Source organism: Lepisma saccharinum, chromosome 1 (genome assembly GCF_977018435.1).
Source record: "Lepisma saccharinum chromosome 1, izLepSacc3.1, whole genome shotgun sequence".
NCBI lineage: Eukaryota > Metazoa > Arthropoda > Insecta > Zygentoma > Lepismatidae > Lepisma > Lepisma saccharinum.
Window position 1 is genome coordinate 192,012,162 of NC_139229.1, and position 27,231 is coordinate 192,039,392.

The 27,231-nt window shown below is 37.4% G+C and overlaps 1 protein-coding gene across 1 annotated transcript; it reads right to left on the reverse strand.

Annotated features, from left to right (window-relative positions):
- Nucleotides 1–811: 811 nt before the first annotated feature.
- On the reverse strand, nucleotides 812–27,008 carry v (Tryptophan 2,3-dioxygenase vermilion). Its single transcript, XM_083110246.1, has 9 exons — nucleotides 26,633–27,008; nucleotides 20,146–20,303; nucleotides 19,852–19,919; nucleotides 18,493–18,558; nucleotides 14,831–14,968; nucleotides 9,813–10,034; nucleotides 7,240–7,489; nucleotides 3,533–3,626; nucleotides 812–1,302 (listed from the first exon to the last, which is right to left on the reverse strand). The coding sequence occupies exons 1-9, from the start codon at nucleotides 26,812–26,814 to the stop codon at nucleotides 1,119–1,121; spliced, it is 1,362 nt and encodes a 453-aa protein (XP_082966372.1). The 5' UTR covers nucleotides 26,815–27,008; the 3' UTR covers nucleotides 812–1,118.
- Nucleotides 27,009–27,231: the final 223 nt, after the last annotated feature.

A 27,231-nucleotide genomic window follows, 5' to 3' on the forward strand; every position in this document is an offset into this window, starting at 1 on the left:
AAATTAAACAGCAAAATTAATAATAATCATTATTATAAACAAATAATAGTTTTTAACATGTAACTGTTATTTTATTGTCAATTTTTTATTATATCATTCTTGACACACTTTTACTCAATTCATATGAGTAATTATCTAGCACAGCTGACTTTCTTGATTTTTTACATAATAATTATAGTAAATATACTGATATATTTTGTTATTAACTGTTAACGCAGCTCATTATAGAAAAAAATTCAAAGTTATCGGATAAATTTTAGTCAAAAATTTTGTTGTGTGAACTCCCACATAATAACTTCATTTTTTATGATTTTGAAAATTCGTGAAACTATTTATACTTGGGATGAAGTGGTAGAATATGAAAAAAAAATAAAAAAAATATGACGTTCAGACCTGCTTCTGCCACTCAATTTTTCGATTTAACGCATTTTCTACTCTTGTTATTCTGTCAAAGTACTAATTAACTGAACATTATTTCTGTTACCAATGACCAAAAGAAATTATGCTAATTTGAAATAAATGATTTCAATTTTCAAGGGGAGAGGGAGGATCAACTTATCATTTTGAATCCCCTTGCGATGGGATAATATATATTTGTTAAGGTAATTGAAACAAAATTACCCTTCTGAATTCATATTCTAAATTGCACTGAAATTTAGATAAAGTTTTATTTTGGGTTAAAAATTGTGTAAAATATGCATTTGCAAATGAGTATGTTTTCTTGCGTTTACGATTTCATTCACTTCTATGTCTCTAGAAACAATGATAAAGATTATAATGCTACCAGAAACATGAAGTCTAGAAAATAAAACAATATTCTTAATGAATCTTTTATTTTTTATTTCAGAAGAGATACAACTTTCACTTTCTTGAAATTTAAAATATAGAATTTCATGGCCTTATGTGAACAAAAATTAACAGGAACTAAAAAGATGTAAAGTACTGCAAATAGTATCAGCTGTAAATCAGATATACTGATGTAATTACTCCTATTACAAAACAAATTGTGTATTGAACTCTGATCCTTTTCATGAATGCTAATATTTTTATTGGCAGTAGAGTAGCTTTTTTGTGTATTTAAATTAACAATTTTTCAGCTATCTTAACATAACTACACATCATATTGAAGCCTCAACGTTTCTTTTAAAAGTTCCATCTTCGTCTGCCTCTTCCCCATTTCCAAGCAGTCCGCCTCGAATGGACAGCTTGCTCTTCATTTCCTGTGTTAGCGGTGGAATGCGATTTCGGGGTATAAGGAACGTGGATAGGTTGAAAAGATCCAGGAACACTTTATATCTGTCACTGAAATAAAACATAAAGATACAAAAGTCAGTCTGGAATGCATATTTGATAAGCAGGGAATGGATTTATATGTAAATGCATATGTACGTGTGAAGCTGAAATCAGTTATATTTTGTATTATCTTTGCGCATCATGGCATGTAATTATTTTCCTGTAGTTTACGGTTATTACGAGCATAAGAAAACAGTTTTTCTTTGTGACGTTTCAGGAGAACACACGCTCCTTTCATCAGACATTTATTTTCATTTTGACTAAAGATACAGTTATAACAATGGTTAGTAATTTCTTAAACAAAAATAATCAGTTATATAATGGATGTTGTCAGTGTTACATTGTTGGAATATAGCAATTTAACTGTGAAAAAAAGCAGTCTGTTTTATTTTTATTTCAGATTTTTTAAAAAATTATGAATCCCAAATATCATCAGGTAATTCAAATTCATCATTGTTTTCACAAAGTCTCTTGATGTTTTCTGTTACATTAAATTTTAAAGATGGTGGCTTACTCCATTTGTGAAAAAGAAAACTCCATACTGGATCTATGTTACCATTTTCATTATTTAATTTATTCCAGTGTTCTTCTGCAATGAACGAAGCTTCCCAGACATTTTGAAATTAAAACTTCTAAAAAATTTTGCAATTTTATGCGAGAGTCCCTTGTGGAATGGAATGCACACAAATTTCTTTTCAACAGATTTTTCATCTTTGTCTGTTGTCTGTTGTTTTTAAATCACCAAGAAGTTTGGAATGTACATTTAATGAATTCAAAATGAGAAACTCTCTACCAGATGTGGAAACCACAGGAATATATAATATAAGTTGTTCATGTTCAAAGGATTATGTGGGACAAACAGCATGGAAAATGGCAATAAGATGGCAAACAGGTGAACACGATTTGGACATTATGAATCTAAACCCAAGAACAGGTTTGTCAACTCATATCATCGAAGAGAAGCATTTGATTAAAAAGAGAAGGGTTTTAAAAAGATTAACGGGAAACAACACAGAGTTGAATGTCTGGGAAGCTTCGTTCATTGCAGAAGAACACTGGAATAAATTAAATAATGAAAATGGTAACATAGATCCAGTATGGAGTTTTCTTTTTCACAAATGGAGTAAGCCACCATCTTTAAAATTTAATGTAACAGAAAACATCAAGAGACTTTGTGAAAACAATGATGAATTTGAATTACCTGATGATATTTGGGATTCATAATTTTTTTAAAAATCTGAAATAAAAATAAAACAGACTGCTTTTTTTCACAGTTAAATTGCTATATTACAACAATGTAACATTGACAACATCCATTATATAACTGATTATTTTTGTTTAAAAAATTACTAACCATTGTTATAGCTGTATCTTTAGTCAAAATGAAAATAAATGTCTGATGACAGGAGCGTGTGTTCTCCTGAAACGTCACAAAGAAAAACTGTTTTCTTATGCTTGTAATAACCGTAAACTACAGGAAAATAATTATATAATGCAAGCAATGCGTACATACAAGAAAAACTATGGCATGTAAACTTGAGAAATTCAGTTTTTATTTTTTATATTTGTACATATAGGTTTGGGCTCATATTTTAGTTATTTTTACATATTATTTCAATATTTCAGAATTTTTCTCAACATGTACTTCATATTCGCGCAATAACTACATATCCCCGTGTGACCAAAAGAATTGTGTGAATTTCTTGCGAATAAATGACAAAGTGCAAACCGATGTTAAACAAACTAAAGTTTCTGACCTTTTTTATACTCTCCAATTGCATTAATTGCAAGTTTTCTGTCATTTGAACAAAATTTATTTTTTAAAAATTTTACACCTCCCAACTGTTTGCTTTTGCTGTTGTAAAACATTTGGAAGTTCCTGTTTGTTTACAATTGTTGTCAACAATAGAGAATGAGGGCTCAAGCATCGGCTCCTAGTTGTTACAAATGTTATTTTGGCAACGTTGGAAGAAAGTCCCAAGTCGAGCAACCCATTGCTAACCCCACCCTTGCTAATATTTGTGCACCTGACCAGCGCCAGAAGCATTGATTTTGTGGCATACAAAATTTCTGGTTCCTCTTCAAGACAGTCACGGTAATAGTTACAAAGGTGAGACTGTATTTTATGTATATTATTAATGAAGTAAATGTTTACAGTTTTAGCACATTTTTACTATATATAAATCCATTCCCTCTTGATAAGTATAAGTTTTTAGAGATAACATGAAAAAAAGGTTACCTTAATGTTGACCGAAGGTACTGGTAACCTGAAGAACCGCCTGTTCCGAGATGTTGAGACCCAATCATGCGTTGTACCATAATTACATGGTTGTCTGAAATGATGAGACCATTTATTAGCATATATTTTTTCTTCCTTCGCAGGTTTTTCATAATACCACATTATTTGTGGATTTATACTTCACAAAATTGTACTATGGACCTTTTTTATTGAAAAATCCAAGCTGCTGAAATGATAAATTAATTTCCCACTGTCACTAGGAATTCATACATAAAACTAGTTTCAGGTAGCAGTCTACTACATCATTAAATCTCTTATCTTTACCACAATATAGATATAGGAACATACATGCCCTTCTTCAAAAAAATACACTAACTTGGAAAATCGTTAGGTTGGACGTAGTTGCTTTGCAATCACGAGATCCTATTAAATGTCAAGTGTTTGCATGTGTATAAATGTTCATCTTTTTCATGGTAGATCTGGATTCTCTTTTCCACATTTTGAATTGTGTTAATAACCCATGGCACAAAAGCCCGAGCTCACCCCAGACTGCCAGCCTCAGCAGAGGTGGACAATCATCCAACCAGTTGCAGGTGACACATGGTCAGCACGACAAACCCTAGTCATCGTCCTAGGTTTCCATGACTGGGCATAAGAGAAAGAATCAGTGTAATTTTGAATGGGGCGATTTGATAAAAACTTCCTTCCCATTTGAAACCAGTTTATCGACATTGGGATAAAGAGCTCTTATCTTTTCACATAATCTATGCAACGCATGAGCCACACATGTAACGTGCATCATTTTGGGGTAGCTAACGGCAGGCCTACTGCAGCTCTTTTCATGTAAGCTGCAGCATCTGTCACGAGGAGAAGAACATTGTCTAATCTTATGCCTTCCGGCCACAATAGCTGCATTGCTTCATTAAAAAGCCTTGCTATCGTTACATGTGTAGCCCCATCTAGCTCTCTACATATTAGCAAATAATTTTTCGTTGAGACAGTTTCGTCATTATTTAGCACTCCCACAATCTCATTTCCCACTTTTCTACCGGTGGAGTCTGTAGTTTCGTCAATACATACCCAAATATTTTGATGCGCACATTGTGACTAAATATGTTGTAAGGTTTGATTGTAACACCTGTGCAGATAAGTTTCTCCCAATGTTGATTCGTCAGGCGGTTCGAAGTTCGTATATATTTCGCGATAAAGTTTCGTAAATCAGGGTTCTTTAAAATTTGAGCAGTGGAATATCTGCGGACACAAAAGCTCTGCACAAGTCCATTGAAAAAGTGGACAATTTTGACGGTTCTCCAGAAGTAGATGGAGTGTGCCTGTCTGCCGCTGAAATGTGAAGAAGCAACAACGTGCTTGTTGCTATCTAAATGCTGCGAAATTTGCGAACGTTGGTCAGCTGCGATAGATTTACCACACGGTTGGCAAAATAATATTTTCCCCCAATAGGATCATAGGTGAGGTGCCAGAAGTCTGCCAGCGAGCGTGCTCAAAGACAAAACAAACCTAGCACTCTCGATATGAAAGAGGTGCGGCGAATAAACATTTTTCCTTGGAGGATTTCGAGGTAGCTGAAGTCAATAACCGATTTTATGTATTTAAAATGAAAATTCGTAAAATATGTATTTACATACGGAAAACTGAAAAATATGTTTTTTTATGTAAAATAAAAAACTGTGTTGACATATAAGGCTATGATCAGAATTTTGGCAAAATCAAGGGTGTCTATCTTATCGCAGAAAAACACATTTATTTACCTAAAGTTCCGTTCCCTAGTCATTATCTATATTGGCAGGTAGGTCATTAATATATATATATATATATATATATATATATATATATATATATATATATATATATATATATATATATATATATATATATATATATATATATATAATATTAAATAAAAGAGGTCCGAATACAGAATCTTGTGGTAGACCATATTTCACTATTCTCCTCTGACTATACACAGTCTGTATCCTATTACATAAATATGAGTAGATTACCTTGACCGATTTTTCCATCAAATCCATAATATTTAAGTTTGTTACATAAGATATGTTGAACCGTGTCAAAAGCTTTTGACATATCATAGGTTCTAAAACTAACATACAACTTATTATCAAGATCATCAATTATATTATCAACTAAGGTGTACACACCCTCAGTTGTATTTTTATTAGGCCTAAATCCAAATTGTTTATTAGTGAGTAGATTATTATTTTCAAAATGATCTGATAATTGTTTGTATAATAATTTCTCAAATATTTTGGAGAATGTTGGAACTATTGATATTGGTCTATAATTAAGTTTAGAAGGAATTTCACCTTTTTTATGAACTGGAATTACTTTAACATTCTTCAGTTGTTTTGGAAAGAGACAATCATTAATTATACATTCATTAAATGTATACTTCACTAATATACCTCGATGAAAGTTTAATTATTGTTGAATGTAACCCATACATATCTAAGCATTTGCTATTATTTAATTGTAATATCGTTTTATACACATCTTCCACTTTTAATTCATTGAAATGAAAATCACTACTATAAACAATATGCTATAGATATTCCATGATCCGACCAGTACCCATGGTGCATAATTAGGACGACTACTTAAGAACAGTAGAAAGACTTTTGATGATGTATTCTTGCGAGGCTGAAAGTAGTTTGTGCTTTGCATCGCTTCAAGAACTATTTACGAAGTATGATGGCCAAAATGCATCTTAACTTTGTTGTACTGTGTCAAGTACATAAGGAAGGAAAAACTGGATAATATTGACACTAAAGGGGATCATGAAATATTTCATTGAGCGGTGTTTATGTTAGTAAAAGTCAGGTAGAAGTTGAAAATATTCTATTTTGCAAATTTCAATATGCCAGTTTTATTTAATCAGGATTAGTAAACTTTATACTTATACCAGTAAACATGTGTGTGCCATTTCATACTGCATTAGTGTTACACATTAAAAAAATACATGTTTGTATATGCATGTGTGAAGATAGAGAAATAAAGGTGGGAACCCCCTAAAGAAGTTTCTAAGTACACTGGAACACAGATTTTAGTGTTATGCCCATCAGACATTTGTAAATAATTTGAATTGTTTAGTAAAATAATCAGTATTAGTTTATAGGTTGAGATGGTCTGAGAAGATGGAATTTTTACCAATACAAATTAAATACCAATGTAAGCTTTGCAACACCAATAACCAATGTGACATTAAATGGCAGACAAATTTGAAGAACCTAAATGATTCATTCACCACTGAATTACTTTATGCCTGATGGCATTTTTGCTTTAAAATCCTAATAAATCAGCGTATGTGAATTATACTTTTGTATTTATGAAAACATTAAGAAAGAAAGGATGTGAACTCAATCACAGACTCTTCACGGTAATATCCTATCAGTTAAAATTTCGGCCTTTATCGGTAGATTCTGGTAGAGCACCACTGTCACAATTTTACTTATTGGGTTAATTAAGGATACTAAGATTATTGTTCATTAGGTTCAAACCACAATAAATCCCATAATCTAGTGGAATGGAACAAGTTTAATTTTTCATGGTAAAGAAACTGTTGTACGTGAATGTGAATTATTTGTTCAGATGACATTTACAAATATATTCAATGCACCACAATCCAAAACCAGTTTGTGTATAAAGACTGGTGTGATAGAAGAAAAACTTACATCTCCACTTGGTAATTAGTGAATCAATGTCCATTAAGAGCATCAGAAGTTGATGCGGCTGGCTGAATCTAGGTTCGTCTCTGTAGAAAGTGATCATAATTGCGCCTTGAAGAGCTCGATGGGAGAAGCGCCTCTCTCCTCGGACTACGAGGGCTTCGTGTATTGCTGGGTCAAAAATGGAATCAAACAATTCCTTCCGTTTGTCACAGTCTCCTAACAAATATTGATGAGCTAATTTGTTGCATTCTTCCTGAAAGATACAAAAAATACTAGAGAAGTATTGCAAGTTGCAAACTCATAAAGACACCTAACAACAGGGAATTTTATAGTATAGCAAGTTGAAGAAGCACCATGTATGTGAATGATGTTCCTGTGAACTCTCTACGACAAATACATAGTAGTTATCTTGCTACAACATTTTTTGTATGTATCTACACATTTGGAAAGCCCACTCTCCAAAATTCAAATCTGTAATTTTCTAAAACACATTTTGGACAAATATACAATGCAAATATTGTGTTGTAATTCAAGCATGCCATAAATGAAAAAGAAAACAAGAATGAAGTGAAATGAATGTTAAAATCATGAGGCCCTGGAACATGCATGTCCTGCCAAAACATTTAAAGGTTAAAAAAATGTCTATCATATGACAGAAAGAAACATGTTACTTTCAAAGTAATGGTAATTACTTTTGAGTAATTTACAACTCCTTTGCTGTGACTTATTTCATTTAAATGTTGTTGATTGGTGGAAGGGTGGTTTCCTCTATCTTCCCAAGAAGAGTAGTTTCCAATTTTGGTCCACCTATCGCCCTTGGTGGCAATATAGGCTACTTTCAGGACAAAGAACAGAAAAGCACAAGAGGAAAACTTGAACTATTGCATTAACATTACTTCCCAATAAATTCAATTGTGTGCATGTTAAGCTCAAGTATGCATTTACATGCACAATAAAACCTCCAGGGTAATCCAATTCAAATGAAGTGAATTAATTTGTTGAAAGCATGTACAGTGAAACCTCAATTTTACATTTTTGAGGGAACCAAGCTGAGAAAACTGAAAAGTAAAATTGAGGAAAATGTTATAACATACGACTATGTTGGGACCATCAACATTGAATCCATAAAGGGGGGAATGTAAAATCAGTGTTCCACTGTAATATTTTCCAAGAAAAGACCTGAAAATATACAAAAATTCATCCCCTATTTACAAGGGTTGGAACTTAAATAGTGGCAATACTGCTGTGGAGACACTATGCAATGGAATGTAGTAGTGGCGCTGATAGCACACGTTGTTGACATACCTACCTTACCTCCGAGCAAATTGACTCGCCCGTCCCACATCACAGGCAGGCGCACAAGCGAGGGAAAAACAGTCACTTGTGAGCGAGCGGTCTAACGTGAAGGTCACTATGTTTTCCAAACGGGAACAACGGAGTTGGATCAAGATTGAATGTGCCAGAGGTCGTACAGCACGACAGTGTCATCAAGGGCTTCAAGATGCGTGCGGGGAATCGGCATTGCCGTACAGAACACTGGCACGGTGGGTAAAAGCCTTCAACGAAGGTCGGCAAACTGTGGCAGACATGCATCGGGCAGGTCGTCCTAGCGTCTCTGAAGAAGAAGTGCAAGCTGTTGCCGCGTTAGTGGACAGTGATCGAAGCATGACGATTCGTGAGCTCGCCCACGAAACCGGATTAGCGCATACGACTGTGCTTCTCATCCTGAAGGAATGCCTGGGCATGCGCAAAATTGCATCACGATGGGTTCCGCATGAGTTAACGGAAATTCAGAAATGGATGCGTTACGATGCTGCTCAGACACACTTGGAGTGCTATGAGCGCGAAGGTGAGGCTTTCTTACGCCGTATCGTAACACTGGATGAGACATGGGCCAGATCTTATGAGCCAACACTGAAACGCCAATCCAACGAATGGCGTCATTATGGGTCGCCGCGAAAGTCGAAAGTGCGTCAGAGCCCCAGTGTGGTGAAAGTTATGGTGATTCTCGTGTACGACTGTGATGGTGTTATCCTAACGCATTACGTTCCTCCACGGCAGACTGTCAATGATGCCCAGTATTACTGTTCGTTTTTGGAGCATCAACTGCGACCAGCTTTGCGAAAGAAGCGGCGACACTTTCTGCGCAACCCACCCATCATTTTGCACGACAATGCACGGGTGCATACAGCGCAAGCTGTGGCTGCTCTGTTCGGTCGATGGGACTGGGAAGTACTGTACCATCCACCACACTCCCCGGACTTAAGTCCTTGTGACTTTGATTTGATTCCGAAGATGAAGGAACCACTTCGTGGCATGCGCTTCAGAACTGTTCCAGAGATTCAACAGGCAGTAGACCGCTCCATTCGCACCATCAACAGAACATGCTCTGCTAACGGTATACTACGCCTTCCACATCGCTGGCAACGGGTTCTACACAACACTGGTGACTACTTTGAAGGACAGTAACAGGTACAAACATGTAACTCTTGTGTATCGGTTGTGAATAAATAGTTGCCACTATTTAAGTTCCAACCCTCATATTAAAACCATTTTAGCATTAATTTTATTATTACCTCAGCCTGCATTTTCTGTTCATTCAACAGCTCCTCTACAGCACTTTTGTATTTTCCCCAGAAGTTGAAACCACTCTGCTCCAAGCCAGGTGTTCTCTCTAGCCATTTCTGCACTAGATCAGCCAGGGAAGGTTCCTCTCTGGAAATTCTCAGGAGTTCTACTGCTTCCTTGTCATGGCCAAAAGCTTTCACGTAACTCTGGCTGTGCTTTACTCTTTGCTCCTGAAAAGATGAAAAAACATAGATCATTGTAGGCAAATCGAAGTGACAAAGTTCCAGTGGAATCCTCCAGACGTAGGAGTGTAAAAGTTTGCAAGGCTTTATTCAAGATATCTGAATTGCATATTCATTTTAAGCATACCATAATTTGAGCTTTTATTATTTTGAGTAAATGTAGACCACTAATTAGAGGGGCATGCCACATTTGCTAGGACATTTTAGTACAAAGATTTTGTAATTATATCTATTGATGAGGTCATGTTAGTTGTGCACGTATGAAGTCAGTTAACCTAGTAAATTATGCAGAATAGATTGGTTAGGTTCGTTTATTTTTAAGATACATTCGCAATGGCATTTTATGTATACATACATCAGTGTTTGGAATGTTACTCTTTAAAAATAGCTGACGTCGACACATGGGGTAGCAATCACTGGTGTGCTCAAGGGGGGGTGTGGGTCATACCCCTCCCCCCTTTAGGGCCCAGCATTTCTAAAAAATAGAATGCCAATAACAGCAAAAGATTGCAAAATGATGAATGACTTCTAAAAAAAAAGTACACGTAACCCCCACCCCCATTCGAAAATAAAAAAAAGATTTGATTTGACTACTAAGCCCGAGATCCTGGGTTCGAATCTCAGCTTGGCCATGGGTATTCTTTGTGTGTGTCCTTCATCAATTTTATTGTATCATCTTCGCGATTAGCCAAAAGTGGCAGAAAGCAAAGTAAAATAAACCAAATCAATCTATGATTTGATTTGATTTTTGTTACTTAGTGTTGCTATTTTGTCACATTTGGTTAATTGTGAAGATAATACAATAATATTAATGAAGGGACAAACACAAAGAACACCCATGCCCAGGTCGGGGTTCAAACCTGGAATTCCTGGTGTCAGCGCACTGTGATAACCACTCCCCCATCGTTGGTTGATTTGGTGTTTTAAGTCCACTTTATGCACAGAAACAAAACAGGGAACAAAACACACTTTTTTATAGTCTCTTGAATAATATTCATTTGGCTTTTTGAATTCTGAGATACATTTTTCATTCCAAATTATTTCATTATTCACTGCAGAGTACAACACACAGGAACAAGAATGCACACTCATCACGGGTTCAAATTCCAGCCTGGATTGTTCGAGGTCCCTTCATCAATTTTATCATATCATCACTCATCGTCATTTTCATGATAACCAAATGTGGCAGAAAAGCGAAGTAAAATAAACCAAACCAACAACAATATGAACACACATTCTCTTGCCCAAATAAATACATCCGTTAGAGGCCAAGAGATTAGTATATTTAAATAAAATACTATTAAAACGAGAGCGAGAGAGAGCCTGAGCAAATATTTGTAATTTATTCATTATACCGGGTGTCCCAAAAGTGTCCCGAGAAATAAATATTTGTATTTATTTATTAAATTATTATTGATTTAATAATACAAGTATTGTTTTCAAATACAAATATTTATTTCTCGGTCAAGCAACTTTTGGGACACCCGGTATATTCCATATTTGAAAAAAGAAAGAAAGAAAGCATAACATTATTGTCTGCACTTAACACATTCTCATTTCATAAAAAATAAAACTACAGCCCATATTATACATACATATTGTACAACGTGTAAAAAGTTGTGGTGTAAATACAGAGAACGTAAGTACTGCAGAAAATTTCGCCCTAAGTTCTTTAGAGGATTTACAAAGAAATCGAAGGGAAACCAATCCCCTATTGTTCCAATAGGAGACAGACTAGGGGACCTGAAAGCACGGGCTTTCAACCATTGCAGCGGTGGACGAGGGGTCAAGGGAGGTAGAAGCAGCTTCCCTTTTCCTTCGGGTGGCCGTTTCTACCTGGAACTGGTGAGGCTGAGGATGAGCGAGCTAGGCCAGCTTTGCCCACACATCGCACCGAGGGACGAGAAGCGCGTGAAAAAAAAGTGTTGCATATGAACTGTGGCTTTAACAAGATAATAAATTGAAAATAATTAGAGATGTGAGATTGATTGATCTATCTCTATTAGACTAGCTACTCCTCAGTGCACGTCACTGGTTACAGTTGCACTTATTTGCTGCAACAAGTAACTGATAGTTACAGTTACTCATTTTAAAAATGAAACACTATTACAGTAACTGCTACTTGAAAAATAACAGTTAATTTTACAGTTCCTTTCTGCTGCAAATTTTCATGCAAACAAATTCCACACAAGCAAATATCATTAATAAAGTAAAATAAATAATTAGAAGACTTACATGTGTTTTATTTATGTTTCTTGTAAAAGTCTTCATATTTATAGTATTACAAAAAATAAATGATGGGAAGGAGTCAGCCTTGCTTGAACGATAGTTATTTTATTTTCTCTATACATGCATAGTACCTTAAATGCTGTATCTTATTAAACAAGAAAGGTCATTCATTCTCTTACATAATAACAATATTATGTTTGTAAAGTAAATATTTTAATCAATCCATTCCAAGCTCAACAAGATCCACTCTCACGACAGTGCCTCTTTGTAGCTTGACTACAAACGTTCCAAATGAATGCAGCAACCCACCAAAAACACTAAGTTTTTGCATGAAATTAGAAATTACGAATTGCAATAAAGCATGGGTGTTCTAAATTTTATAAGCAACGAAGCCTAGCTTCTTGTCTTATGCGATTCCATGAAAATTATTTTACCTTAGCATCAAGAGAAGAGACACAGTGGAAACAGAGTTGCCGAATTTATCTATTCTCCCAGCTTACAAATCTTGAAGTTAACAATTTAAGTGCTGTGATAATAATAATGAACCGTGGTGCAATAGCCCTTGAGAGGATAGGGCCTACCTACCAACTGCCGACCTCACTCCCACATGCCTCAGCAGAGGTGGGCGATCATTCAACCAGTTATGAGGTGACGTGTGGTCAGCACAAGAAACTCCCAGTCGTCATATGTTTCCATGACTGGGTTATGTTACTCATTTGTAGCTCCCGAATTTCCTCACCCGTCCCATACTCTGGCTGAAAGCTCAAGAGCAAAGTTGTTACGCTTCACCCAGGAGACTTGAACCAGTAGGCATCCTGTAGCCTGATGCATGGCCATGGCTATGGTGTTGGACTTTGATGTTATAAAGTAACTGTTGAGATTATTACTTTCATTGCAAAAAGTAACCCTTGCAGTTACAGCTACTTACTTTCAAAAGTAGTAAGTTACAGTTAGAATTCCTAAAGAAAAGAACCACTGATGTACACCCACCTCACTTCTTTACACAGAATTTTTGTGAATGGTTCGAACAACACTGGACAAAAATGATATTGGTCTAGGAATTAATTTGTGCGCCTGGACAAGAAATGGCGTAACGAGCGTATCGTCCCACAGTTCCGTGTAGCCACACATGCGTTGAAAACTCCTGTCAGCGTGCATCGTTCGTAGTATAGGGCAGTTGATTGACGCGTCAACAACAGCATTTTGTAGCAACTGAACATGGCGCAGTTCGTGCCAGATAAAGTGTTTTTGCGGGGTGTTCTGCTTCATTACTTTAACATGCAGAAAAGTGCTACCGAAAGTCATCGTATTTTGGTGGAAGTGTATGGTGACCATGCGCTAGCTGAGCGAAAGTGTCAGAAGTGGTTTTCACGGTTTAGAAGTGGTAATTTCGGCCTGGAAGACCAAGAGCGACCTGGACAGCCAAAAAAATTTGAAGACGAAGAATTGAGAGCATTGCTCGATCAGGATTCGTGTCAAACGCAGGAAGAACTTGCAGAAGCATTAGGCGTTGATCAAACAACAGTTTCCAAACGCCTCAAAGCCCTGGGAATGATTCAAAAGATGTCACATTGGGTTCCACATGAATTGAAAGACAGAGACGTTGAAATACGAAAAACCATTTGCGAATTGCTGCTTCAAAGACAGAAAAGAAAGGGTTTTTGCATCGCATTGTTACTGGCGATGAGAAGTGGATCCATTACGAGAACCCGAAACGAAAAAAGGCCTGGGTGAAGCCAGATGAACCAGGTCCATCACAACCGAAACGAGATATTCACTGTGCAAAGGTTATGCTGTGCATATGGTGGGATATGAAAGGTGTGGTGTACTATGAGCTGCTGCAACCGGGTGAAACTATTAATGGAGAACGTTATCGACGGCAATTAATGCATTTGAAGCAAGCTCTGGCCAGGAAAAGACCAGAATGGGAGAACAGACATGATAAACTTATTTTTCAACATGATAACGCTCGCCCACATGTCACAAAACCGGTCAAAACCTATTTAGAAAATGTCGGATGGGAAGTTTTACCCCACCCGCCGTATTCACCAGACGTTGCTCCTTCGGACTACTACTTGTTCGATTGTATGAATAACGATTTGATTGGACAGCAGTTCACTTCTTCAGAAGATATCGAAAAATGGGTCTCTGACTGGATCGCTTCAAAGGATGAGGACTTCTTTCACCACGGAATCCGTAACTTGCCTGACAGATGGGCGAAAGTGGTGGCTCGCGATGGACAATATTTTTCTTAAGGTATTTATGTATTTTGTGTTTGAACTACAGCTTCAATGTGTGTGTAACAACCGCACGAATTAATTCCTAGACCAATATGTAAAGAAATAAATTGCGGCAATGAGACTAGTGTATAATGCAAAATTGCTTAATCACACTCATATAAACATATAAAATGGGAAGTGTGAGTAGTATTTGCCATTACATTACGCCCTCTATGATCCATGCTGTTTAGCAGGTAAACACATTATATGTAGCATCTACATTCTTCTTCAATGGAGAAAACAACAAACACATGTAAACTTGCACAAGGAGTTTACCTGTTTCATCCCTAGTTTATTTTCAAGAAGTCTAAATTGGAGACTTTGGAAACCCGAGGCAGGTGATAGATACTTTCGGAATTCCATGAAATCCAAAGGAGTCATTGTCTCTAGAATCATAACTTGATCAACCAAGAGCTGCAAGAAAAAAGTAAGTTTTAGAATTATGTATATTTTGTGAATATTCAGTGCATCTGGAACAGCAAAGCAAATAGTTTGTTAGCTCCTTGCATTGAAGGTTACTCACCTACGTACATTCCTTTCTCCAAAGATAAGAGAAAGAGGGATGGACATTAGGAAGGGGTAGGATCAAATGGATCAGTCGAACCTGGAAATTGAATCATTCATTTAGATGTACATACAGAAAACAAAAACATGTTTATTAGAGCACACAAAAGAAATACATTTCTATTAGCATTCCATCAGATTAACCAAACAAAATCTCTTTAGCTAGAAAAGTAGTTTCAAATGCTTAAACCAGGTCAGAAGTAAAGTACTTTCATTTCTTATTACTAATCCAAAAATTAAATGGTTCTATGAGAGTATATTGCAAATTCCAAAATGAGAGTTTTATGGGAAATTACACAACTTAAACTCCCCCTCCACATGTGTAAAAAAGGTCTCTCTTTCTCTCTCTTTTTCAGTGCTATCTCCAGCTGAGGAATAGCAAAATATCAGTTGGGACCAATTCTGGCGAGTGTGGATGTCTAATAACTGTGACAGATTTTCTAGCCAAAGAAATTGCGACAAATGAGCGATGAATGTGCTGGAGCATTGTCATGTAGGAGAAACAATTCTACTGATTGGTACCTTTCTTACCGAATATATGTACAGTGGTCCAGTTACTCAGTCTGTTCAGAGGTTACAAATTCGTATTGAATAAGGTAAAAGTATTGTTTTTGTAATGACTATTGTTTTCACCTTCATTTTTATCGATATGATCCCTCCTGGGTCACTTGGATATTTGACGTTTGGTGGGTGGGTCAAACTAGAAACACCACGATTCTTTTACCTGTGACGAGGATCTGTACGAAATTCGGGTTGTCATCGGCTCCTTCTGCTAGTATACTGGTAGTACGATCAATATATAAATATTATTGAGTCCAATAATGTTTTCGCCGACCTCCGTGATGGAGTGGTTAGCACAGCAAGCAGTTTCAGGCCCAAATCCCAGCTTGGACATGGTTCTTTGTGAGTGTCCCTTCATCAATTTCACCATCTCATCCTCATCTTCGCGATTAGCAGAAAAGTGAAGTAAAAGAAAGAAAATCAATCAATCCGATAATGTTTACCTTAACATTTTTGTCATGATATACTGTATATACGTAAAATTTGCCATTGTCAATCTCCCCCACAAGGCAAATTAAGTCTGCTGAACCTCTGGTATTCTGACATCAATACCAGAATAACTTCTTGAATACTGAGTGATCCATTGACGGGCCCCTAAAGATTTAAGACTGTACGTGTATTATGGATTGATTGTGAACTTTGTAGCTTCACTACATTAGAGTGTATTCACTACGGAAGGGGGGGGGACAGGAGGCAGTCACCCCGGACGTCCAACGAACAAAAAGAGAAAACGGAAAAATATTAAAAATCGAAGCGCCCTGTAAAAACATCTATTTTTTCTGCTCGCTTTGCTCACAATACAACCATTTCTACAACTCTACAAGAGTCACATCGCTTTGGTTATAAACATATATTGCACACTATTTGTTCATGATGATGTGATAAGCGACATCCACGTGATGAATGAATGCATGTGTAGGAGCGGTTTTGATGTCCTCTCCTGGGTCGCGCTATCTGGATATTTGATTATGAATGTACACACTGGAACTGCATTAGAAGACATAAACATATTCTCAATAATGATTAATGCCAATACTTCGTCCTGGTGTGTATCATTCCCACCATTGATGCATGACGTTCCTCGTACTGTCCCTCCCGCCGAGAAAAGATAATTTCAACTATGCTTTTGCTTTGTATTGTACCTTCTCACCCATGGTCATTTGCTGGAGGGACTAGAGCCCGGCTGTCCGGTGTATGTAATGTTTGTAAGTATTCGTTACATCTTTACTGAATGTGAGGACATTAACCTCAACCAAACTTTTCACCTTCCCGGCTCCTTTTTATCCATGTTGGGAGATGGCCCTGTTTTAACAGATTCTTTAACTGTTTGAGACCCACGGGCCTTTTGGTGAGGAAGTTTTTCTCAAGTTTTTTTTTTCAACCTTTGTTTTTTTAATTTACGGGTAAGGAAGGGTGCAAAATGGTAATATGTGCCCAGAAATTTTAACTCTATCATCCATTCATTCACCGTATGCTACAGTAATTATACTCAATACACTGAAAATAAAGCATTATAACGCAACAAAACAGGTAAATACATAATTCCAAATGCACATTTCAAACCTTTTTGTCGAAGGAAGTTGTCTTTAGTGAACTTTGCTGCAGTTCATAAATATAAAATTTTGATTGTGGAGGAGCGCGATCATTGATTGAGACAAAAGCAATGTTGGGGGAGTGGAATTTTGTGGAAAATGTGCCTAAATCTATTTTCGTCCCTGACGCAGTATTCACTAGCTACAGCTCTGGCTATTAGAAGGCTAAAATGCATCTGAAACTTGCTCAGGGTCGTTCTAGTATATTTCCTTGGCAAGTTTTTTTCTTGGAGACGGAAAAGGGCGAGGCCTTATCGCCATACTTGCAACGATAGTTCTCTATTCTGACATTTCCTCCTTTTATCAGAAAAACCGGTTTAAATCATGGGGAGATTACTCAGTATTGGACAAATGCTTATCATGGCGGATGTAATGGGCGCCGATAAGTTTGAGACCTTTCCCGAAATGTCCTAGAACCAAAAAAATAAATATTGTGTTTATCATCAGTAGTTGACTTTAAAATTTTTATGAATTCTTATTCTATTCACGGCCGATTTGAACTTTAAATATTCCTCATTGGTCGTTGCCCTTTCGAAAGAGAAAAAGAGAAGATAATATTTTTTAAAAAAAAGAAGAAAAAGAGGTGAGCGTGAGCGACTACTGTATAAGGAAGCAGAAATATCGATTGAACTTCCTAAATCGGATTGCTTTTCCAGGAGAAGCCGCACCTTCCGCAGGCGTTTTGCAGGAAATGGGCTTGTTTTGTTTTCGACGATGTGGCGAGAGAAAGACAAGAGGAAAGGAGGAATGCAAATGAACGCCCGGCAGTAATGATAGTGATGAGTTCGCACTAACTTGCTGGAAGACGAGAGAGAGAAAGGAGTCCTCTGTGCGCCCTAAGAAGAGCCGTTCTCGGAATTCTGCTCGTTAACGTATTGTATGAGGAGGGTTGGAAGCGAAACAAGATCTCAGCAGCTATATTTTTACGCTAAATGATACCTGGAAAAGTTTACCATCTACATATCACAGACGTCTCTGAGCAAAGGCATTATCCCTGTGTTAACGGTCGACGTTGCCATGTCTTCTCCAATACTCAAGACCTGTTTAAATATCCCCAGTGAAAGACCAATTTCACATATCGATCTAATCCAACCGCAGTTATATATATTTTTAGGGTATGGATTTTTTCTTAGTTATATTATTTTAAGTTTGTTCTTTAACTTTCTATATAGCCTAGAACTTTCACTGTAATATATCAATTATCGCATGTTGTACTCTTACCTTCAAAATAAGGACAATTCTCTGTAGACGTTTCAGGATTTCAAGCGACTTGGACTCGTCGAGATTCTGTATAAAAGGAAGGAATCAAATAAGTATATAAAAAGTTGAAAATTATATGTATAAATAGAATACAATGGTGCATATCGTAAATGGAAAATGTACAGAAATTATTGAAAGAAAATCGGAAGCGCAGCGAAGGCACGGGAAAAAAGGAACAAAGATGAAAGAATAGAAGAAGAAAATATGAAGTGAACAGGAAAACAATGGGGAAGGAGGAGTAAAATTTTTGAAAGGTAAAAAAAGAGAGGTTTAGGAAACCAACTTCAGCGTTGAACACTTAGGAAGAAGAACTAAATTGTAAGAAAAGCACAATGTAAAGCGTATTCATAATGAAATAGTTGCATTCATAGAACTGGTGTGGTTTCTATGACTTCAACCACTACTAATCCCTTTCCTCACCTACTACCACGCTCGTTCTATTACATCCAATTAATCTACATTTACTGTTCTTATTGTTCTGCTGTTACCTCTTATTTCCATAGCTCAATTGTAATTGAATTTGTTGACATTTTTGAAATCTAAGAGCAGTTTCTCCAAAGGAGAGAAAAATTCTGAACCAGCTGGCCCGGCGTCGGCCAAAGGTCCAGCCGAGCCTTAATCATCTAAGGGTGCGGAATGCAATTTGAAAATAAAATAAAGAAAACATGAAACATGCTTTAGCAACTACATCAAACACCAATCAACTTTTAGAGACTTCTTCGAAAATATGCTAAGGAGACTGAAAACTATAGTTACTATACTCGGACTTGCTTTACTTTTACTTGCTTTGACCACAACAACCACATGTACAGGAAAGTCTGACTACCATGCGAGAGACCCGGGTTCGATACCCGGCGGGGGAGAATCGGGATTTTTTCCACCTGTTCAAGCAGTTCCGGTGCCCACCCAGCGTCGTATGAAGTGGGTACCTGGAGGAAACTCTCGTGAAGGCGGCTAGGGGCGTGGTGCTGATCACATCACCCCCACCTTCGGCCGTGATCAAGAAAGTGATAATTCCACATCCCCTATACGCCTTATGACGTGGTGCAAAGCACATGGGAGCATTTTAATTTACAGGAAAGTAAATGCGGCTTCGCTTTCAGATTAGGAACAGAAGCTTGTCTGTTGTATACAATAATAGCGGTCTAATTTAAATACATAAAATCCTACTCTCAGCATGACGACATAGTTTTAATAAGTCGTAACGTAAACACGACACTGCAAGAGTTAATAGTATTTTGGACGAAAAAGGGTGCGGGCCCTGTCTTCAAGTTTTGGATTGAGGTAAAAAAAAATATCTTGTTTCTACTTGAAATTTACCTGACTGTCGAAGAGGCCTCTTACTGAATCCAGTTCGAAGATAATTTGTTTGAACCACAATTCATATGCTGTAACAAAAAGAAGGTTGGATGAAATTATTGTTGAACTTAACCCGTTATTTTAAATGACTTGTTAATCTATATACAATTAACTATATTCGTTCAGATGTTAAAACAGAAAAGTTATTTTCATTAAGTTGAGTTTCTAATAAGATAACTTTACACAATGTTCGCGTGCTTTTGATCTTAAATAATGAAGTGTGCACCTCGTGCGAAATTATAGACTTCGACTTACCTTGGTGAGTTACAATGAACAAGTGCTCATCATGTGCAGGCCTCTCGTCTTTCTCGCTAACAAGCCTCTGTGCACTTAAAATCTTATCCAACTGTAAGTACTCCCCATACAACATTCCTCCCAGATCTGCTACGTAGTTGCCATCCTGGCACGACGTCCTGGAATTCAAATGATATTAATAGACAATACTTATAAAAAAAAAGCTAGTGTAGGGTTTGTACAGTAGATAGCAAATGTAATAGTAGGTAAATTGTCCATGACTTTATTCATTCGCTTTGTTGTATGCAAAGAGCCAACGAAGAAGTAAACAACATTTGCCACGCAAACAGTGTAATTCCTCCTCTTAGAAACGCACATTAGATTTTTGCCTACTATTACATTAGCCGCCAACTGTACCTATCGTTTCGCATACGAAAATTAACCTACAAAGAAGAACGAACGCTTCTTATTGCCGTCTTAGATCTGATAAACCCTATAAATGAATTTGTAAGTATTGACTTTCATGTGAGTACGTATAATACAATATGGCCCCCGATAAATTGCTAGACCTATATACAATACGTTTGGACATCTCTGCTCTACAGGGGCGGCGCCAGGGGGGCGCTTGGGGGTCCTTGCGCACCCCTTAATTTTCTTCCGCACCCCCTTCAGCACCCCCTACGTCCAACTGAAAACACTAACCCTTAGAGTGTAATTATTATGTCATGTCGTCATATTGAGCACAGAATGTTAGGTACTGAAGTAAGACAGTTATTATTGTATGCGACAAGCAAGCACTGAAAGAGATGCCGATGTACGAGTATATACTTTCCTGTACTGGTGGCAGCCTCTATAAAGATCAGCGGCCCTTTTTTTCTTTCGTCAGCATTGTTGTTATGAATTTATCTTCTTTTGTTTCTTCAAGTGGTATGTTTGTGGTTTTCGATAATTGCCTATAGCTTAATGTGAGTTATGTTTTTATTCTTTTTTGCATTGTTGATAAACGGTTTATTTTCCACCTGCTTGTTCTTCCTCACACTGGAGCAAAAATTTTAGCTGCTTTCAAGGTATCACCAAGCCGTACTCGGGAAATTATTTAGTGGAGTTATAACAAGAAGGGCAGTTTTCTTGTTAATACGTTCTATATATTTGTGCCACGTAACATGTTTAGTAAACGTACGATTTCAGGCTTTTTCAAAAACTGTTAGGAAGAAGCCCAATGTTCACGAAGAAATTTTACAGTTTGTTGTTGGTGATAGTGCGGCAGAAGGGGTTTTAACGAAGGCGAAGTTGCTGTGAACTCCGCGTTTTGTCCTGATGTGGCAGGCGAAAGGTACAATGTACTATGCATTTTGTACCTCCATTGGTTACATTGAAAAGTTCAAAAATTGTGTTTTTAAAAAGGCAAGGATAATTTCATTTTGTATTTCAGTAGATAGTTCAATAAGACTGCAACGTGTATCTGAATGTTTACACTGTATGGCCACTTTCTTGGAGTATAAGGCAAGACTTAATGCACATCATCATGGACGTCCAGGGGGAGGGCAAGGGGGGAGACATCCTCCCTGAAAATGAATGTCAATCAAAAGTTATATATTTCACACATATCATTTCATTTCAGTGAGTAAATTATGTTAATCAGTTGCGGCGATTAAGGGGTGCAGTTGCCCCCGCACTATGCTAAACCTTATCTACCAAGGGAAAGCAAACTGTCCTTGCCCCCCCAGTTTTGAAAGGTTGCATGCGTTTTTTACGTTTTCCTTACTTTCAGCCTCGCACCCCCTAAATTTCTTTCCGCACCCCCTCAGCACCCCTAGATGATTAATCCTGGCGCCGCCGCTGCTACTCTAGATAAACAAGTAATTGTGGCTAGAAGCTGGTTTTAAAACATCTAATATTGGCACCGAATAAATATATGTAGCCTATATGTATGTATGTGTATGTTATGTATCTGCAAATGAATATATGTTATATGTATATGTATGCTATGTATATATTCTCATTGTATTTTATCATTTTTCACAGAAATTGTGTGTTCCTTGCAACACTGACATGTGACATTTCAGGACAGGAAGTTACGTCACAAATTCGATCATATGTTGTGTTGGGTTGCCAGCATACAGGCGGGAAAATGGGCTTTTTGAACGTTTGTTGCCGCAGAACGACGCACAAACGACAAAAATGTTACTGAGAAAAGTTGTTTGTTTTGATGTCCTCTATACATTTCTGTGGTCTATGGGTGCCATTAAAATGACACCCTGAATACATCAGGACGCCAAGTTTTTTGGGACCATGCAATGAAACTAATTGCTATTACAGCATAATTACTCCCCGCATGTTTTTCCAACTTTCTTGGGTTGCATTATGTGAATTCTTTCCGAGGATCGGTAAGATTAAAATATTGCCTGCACTTCTGGAAGCCCTCTCAAAAATATAAGCGTGGTAGAGAATAGTCTCCCCCTCCTGAGGAACACACATGTTCGAAGTGGAATCCGAGCTACTATGTGATATGCCTCCACCGGGTATCAAAACCGGGGCCCCTTAATTACAAGGCGACGACGATATGTAATTTTATGTATGTTTCTTATATTCACACACTCGTGTATATTTTAGGGTATCCTTTAAATTTAATCTTGACACGAATACAGCATAAGTGAATATATGGGGGGAGTAATGTTCTAGTATCCTTCCGAAGGTTCTGGGTTCGAGATCTACCCTGGGTATCTAATCACTTATTATCGCTATTAACCTAACAAAATAGAGAAAAGCCGGCCCCGTGGTTAGCACATCGCGCTACGACGCCTGGGGTCCCGGGTTCGAATCCTGGCTTGGGCATTCATCAATTTCATCATATCATCACTCATCCCCATCTTCGCAAATTAGCCAAAAAAAAAGTGGCACAAGAAGCGAAGTAAAATAAAGCAAATCAATCAAAAGAAAGAAAATACAAAACACTACAACTTGCACTCTGATGATGTAAAATATAACATTTATCTTGGCACTCGCTTTACATATGAGAGAAGCCTAATTCTTACAACTATCCAAGGAATATTGTGAAATTCTTAGGAACTTGCAGCTTATGCAATTAATATTGCTGAAACAGTTGTCCCGATAACAAAACAGGAAAACATAAAGAGATAATAACGTGCGGATTTTATCTAAACATACGCGCAGTTTGCTGTTACTGCTAACTCATAGCATACGTATTACGTGCATATGGCGTATGTAATTGATATATTTTTGTATCGTACAAACGGATACTCAGACAGCGGCGTCAATTTTTGAAGAAACATTGGGTGTGCTCAACTCTTATTTGTATTTTTTAATTAATTTTTTTTTTTTTAGCTATATTGCTTTTTGTCATGTTTGGTTCGGGTTCGATCCCAAAGTGCCTCCACCGGGTATCGAACCTAGTATGCCTTCATTACAAGACGACAACATTACCACTACGCCATCGGGGATGTCCCATTATACCATTTTAGAATACGTCACATTGCTCTAAATGTTTAAAATACTAGAAAAACTCGCAGAACCTTGCACTGCCAATAATATAGACAATATTCACAAAATAATTTTGATTTAAAAAAGCGATATGGCGACTTGCAATATATTTTAATATCAATTTTTCCCTTCACAAACCAAGACAAGGGTTCAAATGTAGAACTTAAATCAATTCTTTATTAAAAATCGTGCTACTTTTTTTTTATTATTACCACAAAGAATACCGATGTTTAAGATCTCTTGAATTCCTCTGAACAATTTTGGTTACAGGTCCCACGTGTATTACTTGTCCTGCTGCCCCGCGCCCACCTAGGATCGGCCCTGTTTGTACCTGTTATTAGTTTCCGTAGTAATTCACAATACCTAGGTAGTATAAAAATATTAATGTCAAAGTGAAATTATACATAGAGAGTTTGACATCCGCTTGAACCTCGATTTCCGTAGAGAGGAGCGGCTATTCTGCCCTCCCATCCCGGATATCCGTGAATACTTCTTTGCCTGTAATAACCCCTTGTTACACAATCCACTGACTAATTTATTCCTTATCTATAATGCGTCAGCATAGCACTTTATCGTTTTCAGTGTTTTCACCGAAGAACAATATTTAGACGAGTTATCAGTACATTCTGTTTAGAATCCATAAGAACAATTTTTCTGCAAAGAATTCAAGGCGAAGTGCGTGAAAGGTTCTAACTCTAAGGTTTCGTTAGGAGGTCATTAGCCATTCTCCAATTTCCACTGTCGTATATGATTAACTTCATTCAACACGCAACTCTAATGCTCTGAAATGACGGACCTGAATGCAAAGGAACAGCCAGAACTTTCATTCTCTCTTTTTTCTTACTGTCTTGCTCCTTTCTTCTCCATCTTTATTTCTCTCTCTGTCTCTCTCTTTTTTTCACACTGTCCATTCCTTCACCATTTCTCTCTCCCTCTCTGTTTTCCAACTCTGCCCATTCCTCCCGCCATTACTCTCTCCCTCTCTATCTCTCTTCTCCCACATTGTCCATTCCTCCCACCGTTACCCTCTCCCTCTCACTATCTCTTTCTCTGTTGGGCTGGATATAATCTATCTGGTGTTAGTCGGTGGTTTACATAGATAATCTACAAAAATTAAGTACTATATCATTTCGAGGGTCCATGCTTGACGGTCTCCTTGCGTAGTGGTTAGTTTGGGGGTTGTGGGTTCGAATCCCGTTAAGTTGCTATCGTTTCTTTGCATAATTTATTTCATTTTCCTCTCTCTCACACACACTCACGCGCACTGATTTTGTTGGATGTAAGCCAATCATGTAATTGATATATGATAATTATGTCGCAAGTTTCACTATCACATAAAGTTTACAACCGCCACTTCGCTTGTACAGTACCAGCAACATCAAAGTGTTCAAAGTTTGCTTAAAGTGCACTTTAATCACATATGTGTTTACAACTAGAATCCGAAGAACTATGTACCTCCACTTGTTATCGAAACCGGGACCCCTTGATTACAAGGCGACAGTCACTACGCCATCCGGGAGACACCAAGATTTAGGAAATATGACGCTCAGTCAAATGTAGATAAAGTTAAACAAATACAAGGAAGGAATCAAGGACTCAAGTTCCTGTTTAATTTCCTCTGCTAGGAGGAAGTTCCTTTTAGAATTGAAGGGAATGTGAACACGAAGACGTTTCATGAATTCATACACATACTCAGGGGCCTACTGGGATATAGAGAAAGGGTGCATATCCCGAAATAATATCCCGAATTTCTGGATTCGGAACAGTCGGAATATTTAGAATGTCCGCGTATTGAAAGTGGTTAGTTCTCTGCACTCTAACTTTTAAGTGTGGAGAATTTCTTAGAAATGGGTATTTCATTCTAGAAATGCAAAATTCGAGATTTTCAGTGATGGAAATCTTCAGCCATTTACCGTCCCGAAAATTCTCCAACTTTGTTGGGAATTGGCGATCATTTCGTATCCCAAATGTCATTTTTTTTTAAAAAAAAATTCTAGTTTCGTTCTCGGCCCGACCGAAAACTTTCCGACTCACATACCTATTATCTAAAGGTGAAAAAGTGGCAGGTTTATACACCAACGAAACATTTGTAGAATTTTGGGGAGGGGGACTTCAACCCCCCCGAGTTACTCCTGGCTACGTGCCTGGGGACAAGGGGATGCATTTATGGGAACTTCCTCTTTTTCCATGTATGAACTTTTAGTCACATATTTCATAGGCAAAGAGAACTGGTGTATACTAACTATGATGGAGCATAAGAAAACACCACAGATAAAATGTCATCAGAGAAAGTTATCCTGCAAAGAATTCGTTGATAGCAGGGCCTCCCCGATGGCGTAGTGGTAACGTCGTCGTCTTGTAATCAAGGGTTCGATACCCGGTGCACATTGCACAGTGGTTCGGATCCCATTTCAAACTGTAGGTCCAGTCCCGATTAGCCTATTTGTGTATAAAGTGGGCTTAAAAACAACAACTCAAACTTCGTCGATAGCATTGCTGCCTCCCACAATACAGCCAGCAGCATTAAGTGGTCAGATTATGGGCCATTTACTGTAGAGAATGTACAATAAGTGCTATTTTCTTTTTTTTCAATAAATGCTCGGGAAAGAATATGTCAGTTGATATATTATATTAAGTGGATTCTACGTTGGCATGCTTCTTACGCATGATCGGAAGACCTGGAGAGATTGCAGTGAAAAATCTGCCTATTAAGGCAGAGAACGATCAATGGAAAAGTGAATATATATATATATATATATATATATATATATATATATATATATATATATATACACATACACATATATAAAATAAATTGTTATTTGGAGAGGAGAATGTTCATACTCTTTGCTCTAGTGAAAACTATTGCCACTGGTCAGTTTTTCTCCTTTAGTCGAGAAGTTTCTAGGTAGAAGATAAATTCATACATTATTAATTTCATGAAAATTTGATTTTGTGTTTTAGATATAGCTAGAAAATACTACAAAAAGGACACTATTGCACTTACTTGTTATTCTGACCACAGTCCATTGCAGTATTGATAGTTGGGCAACGAGCTTCCATATCCGGGAAAACGAACTGTGCTCCACTTCCTGGCTGCTTGCTTGCACTATAGTAAGGCTTCCTTTGCGGACTGTCTTGAAGAAGCTTGTTAAGTTCTCGTACTCTTCCGTTAACTGATCCTGTCATTCATTGGGTAAGCGAGAAGGTTGCCAGTGCCAGAGGAAAAAAGCGGGACAGGGAGAGATTGATCAACGTAATGATGTAACAAACTAGTTTTGTTGGCAGGATAGCTATTTCCCATCTGATGTTACATACCCTCCCCCTTTACTCCGATCGCGCAACAAAAAACTGTCGTGGTTAGCCTGCACAACTTGTCGGTTACAGGAACAAAGTAATATGATGTTCCGTACGCAGACTCTGCAATCAAGGACTCACACGGAACCGAAAGTCGATGGGCACAAGCAAAACGTACCCAAGACACTGAATATTTATCATTAGTCGTTGGCATTATCAATACAAAATAGTGAGGAGTTGAGCGTTAAAACAAAGCCAAAGGTCCTGCAAGAATATAAATTGCAATTTCCAGTTTCAAATCGTAGAGTC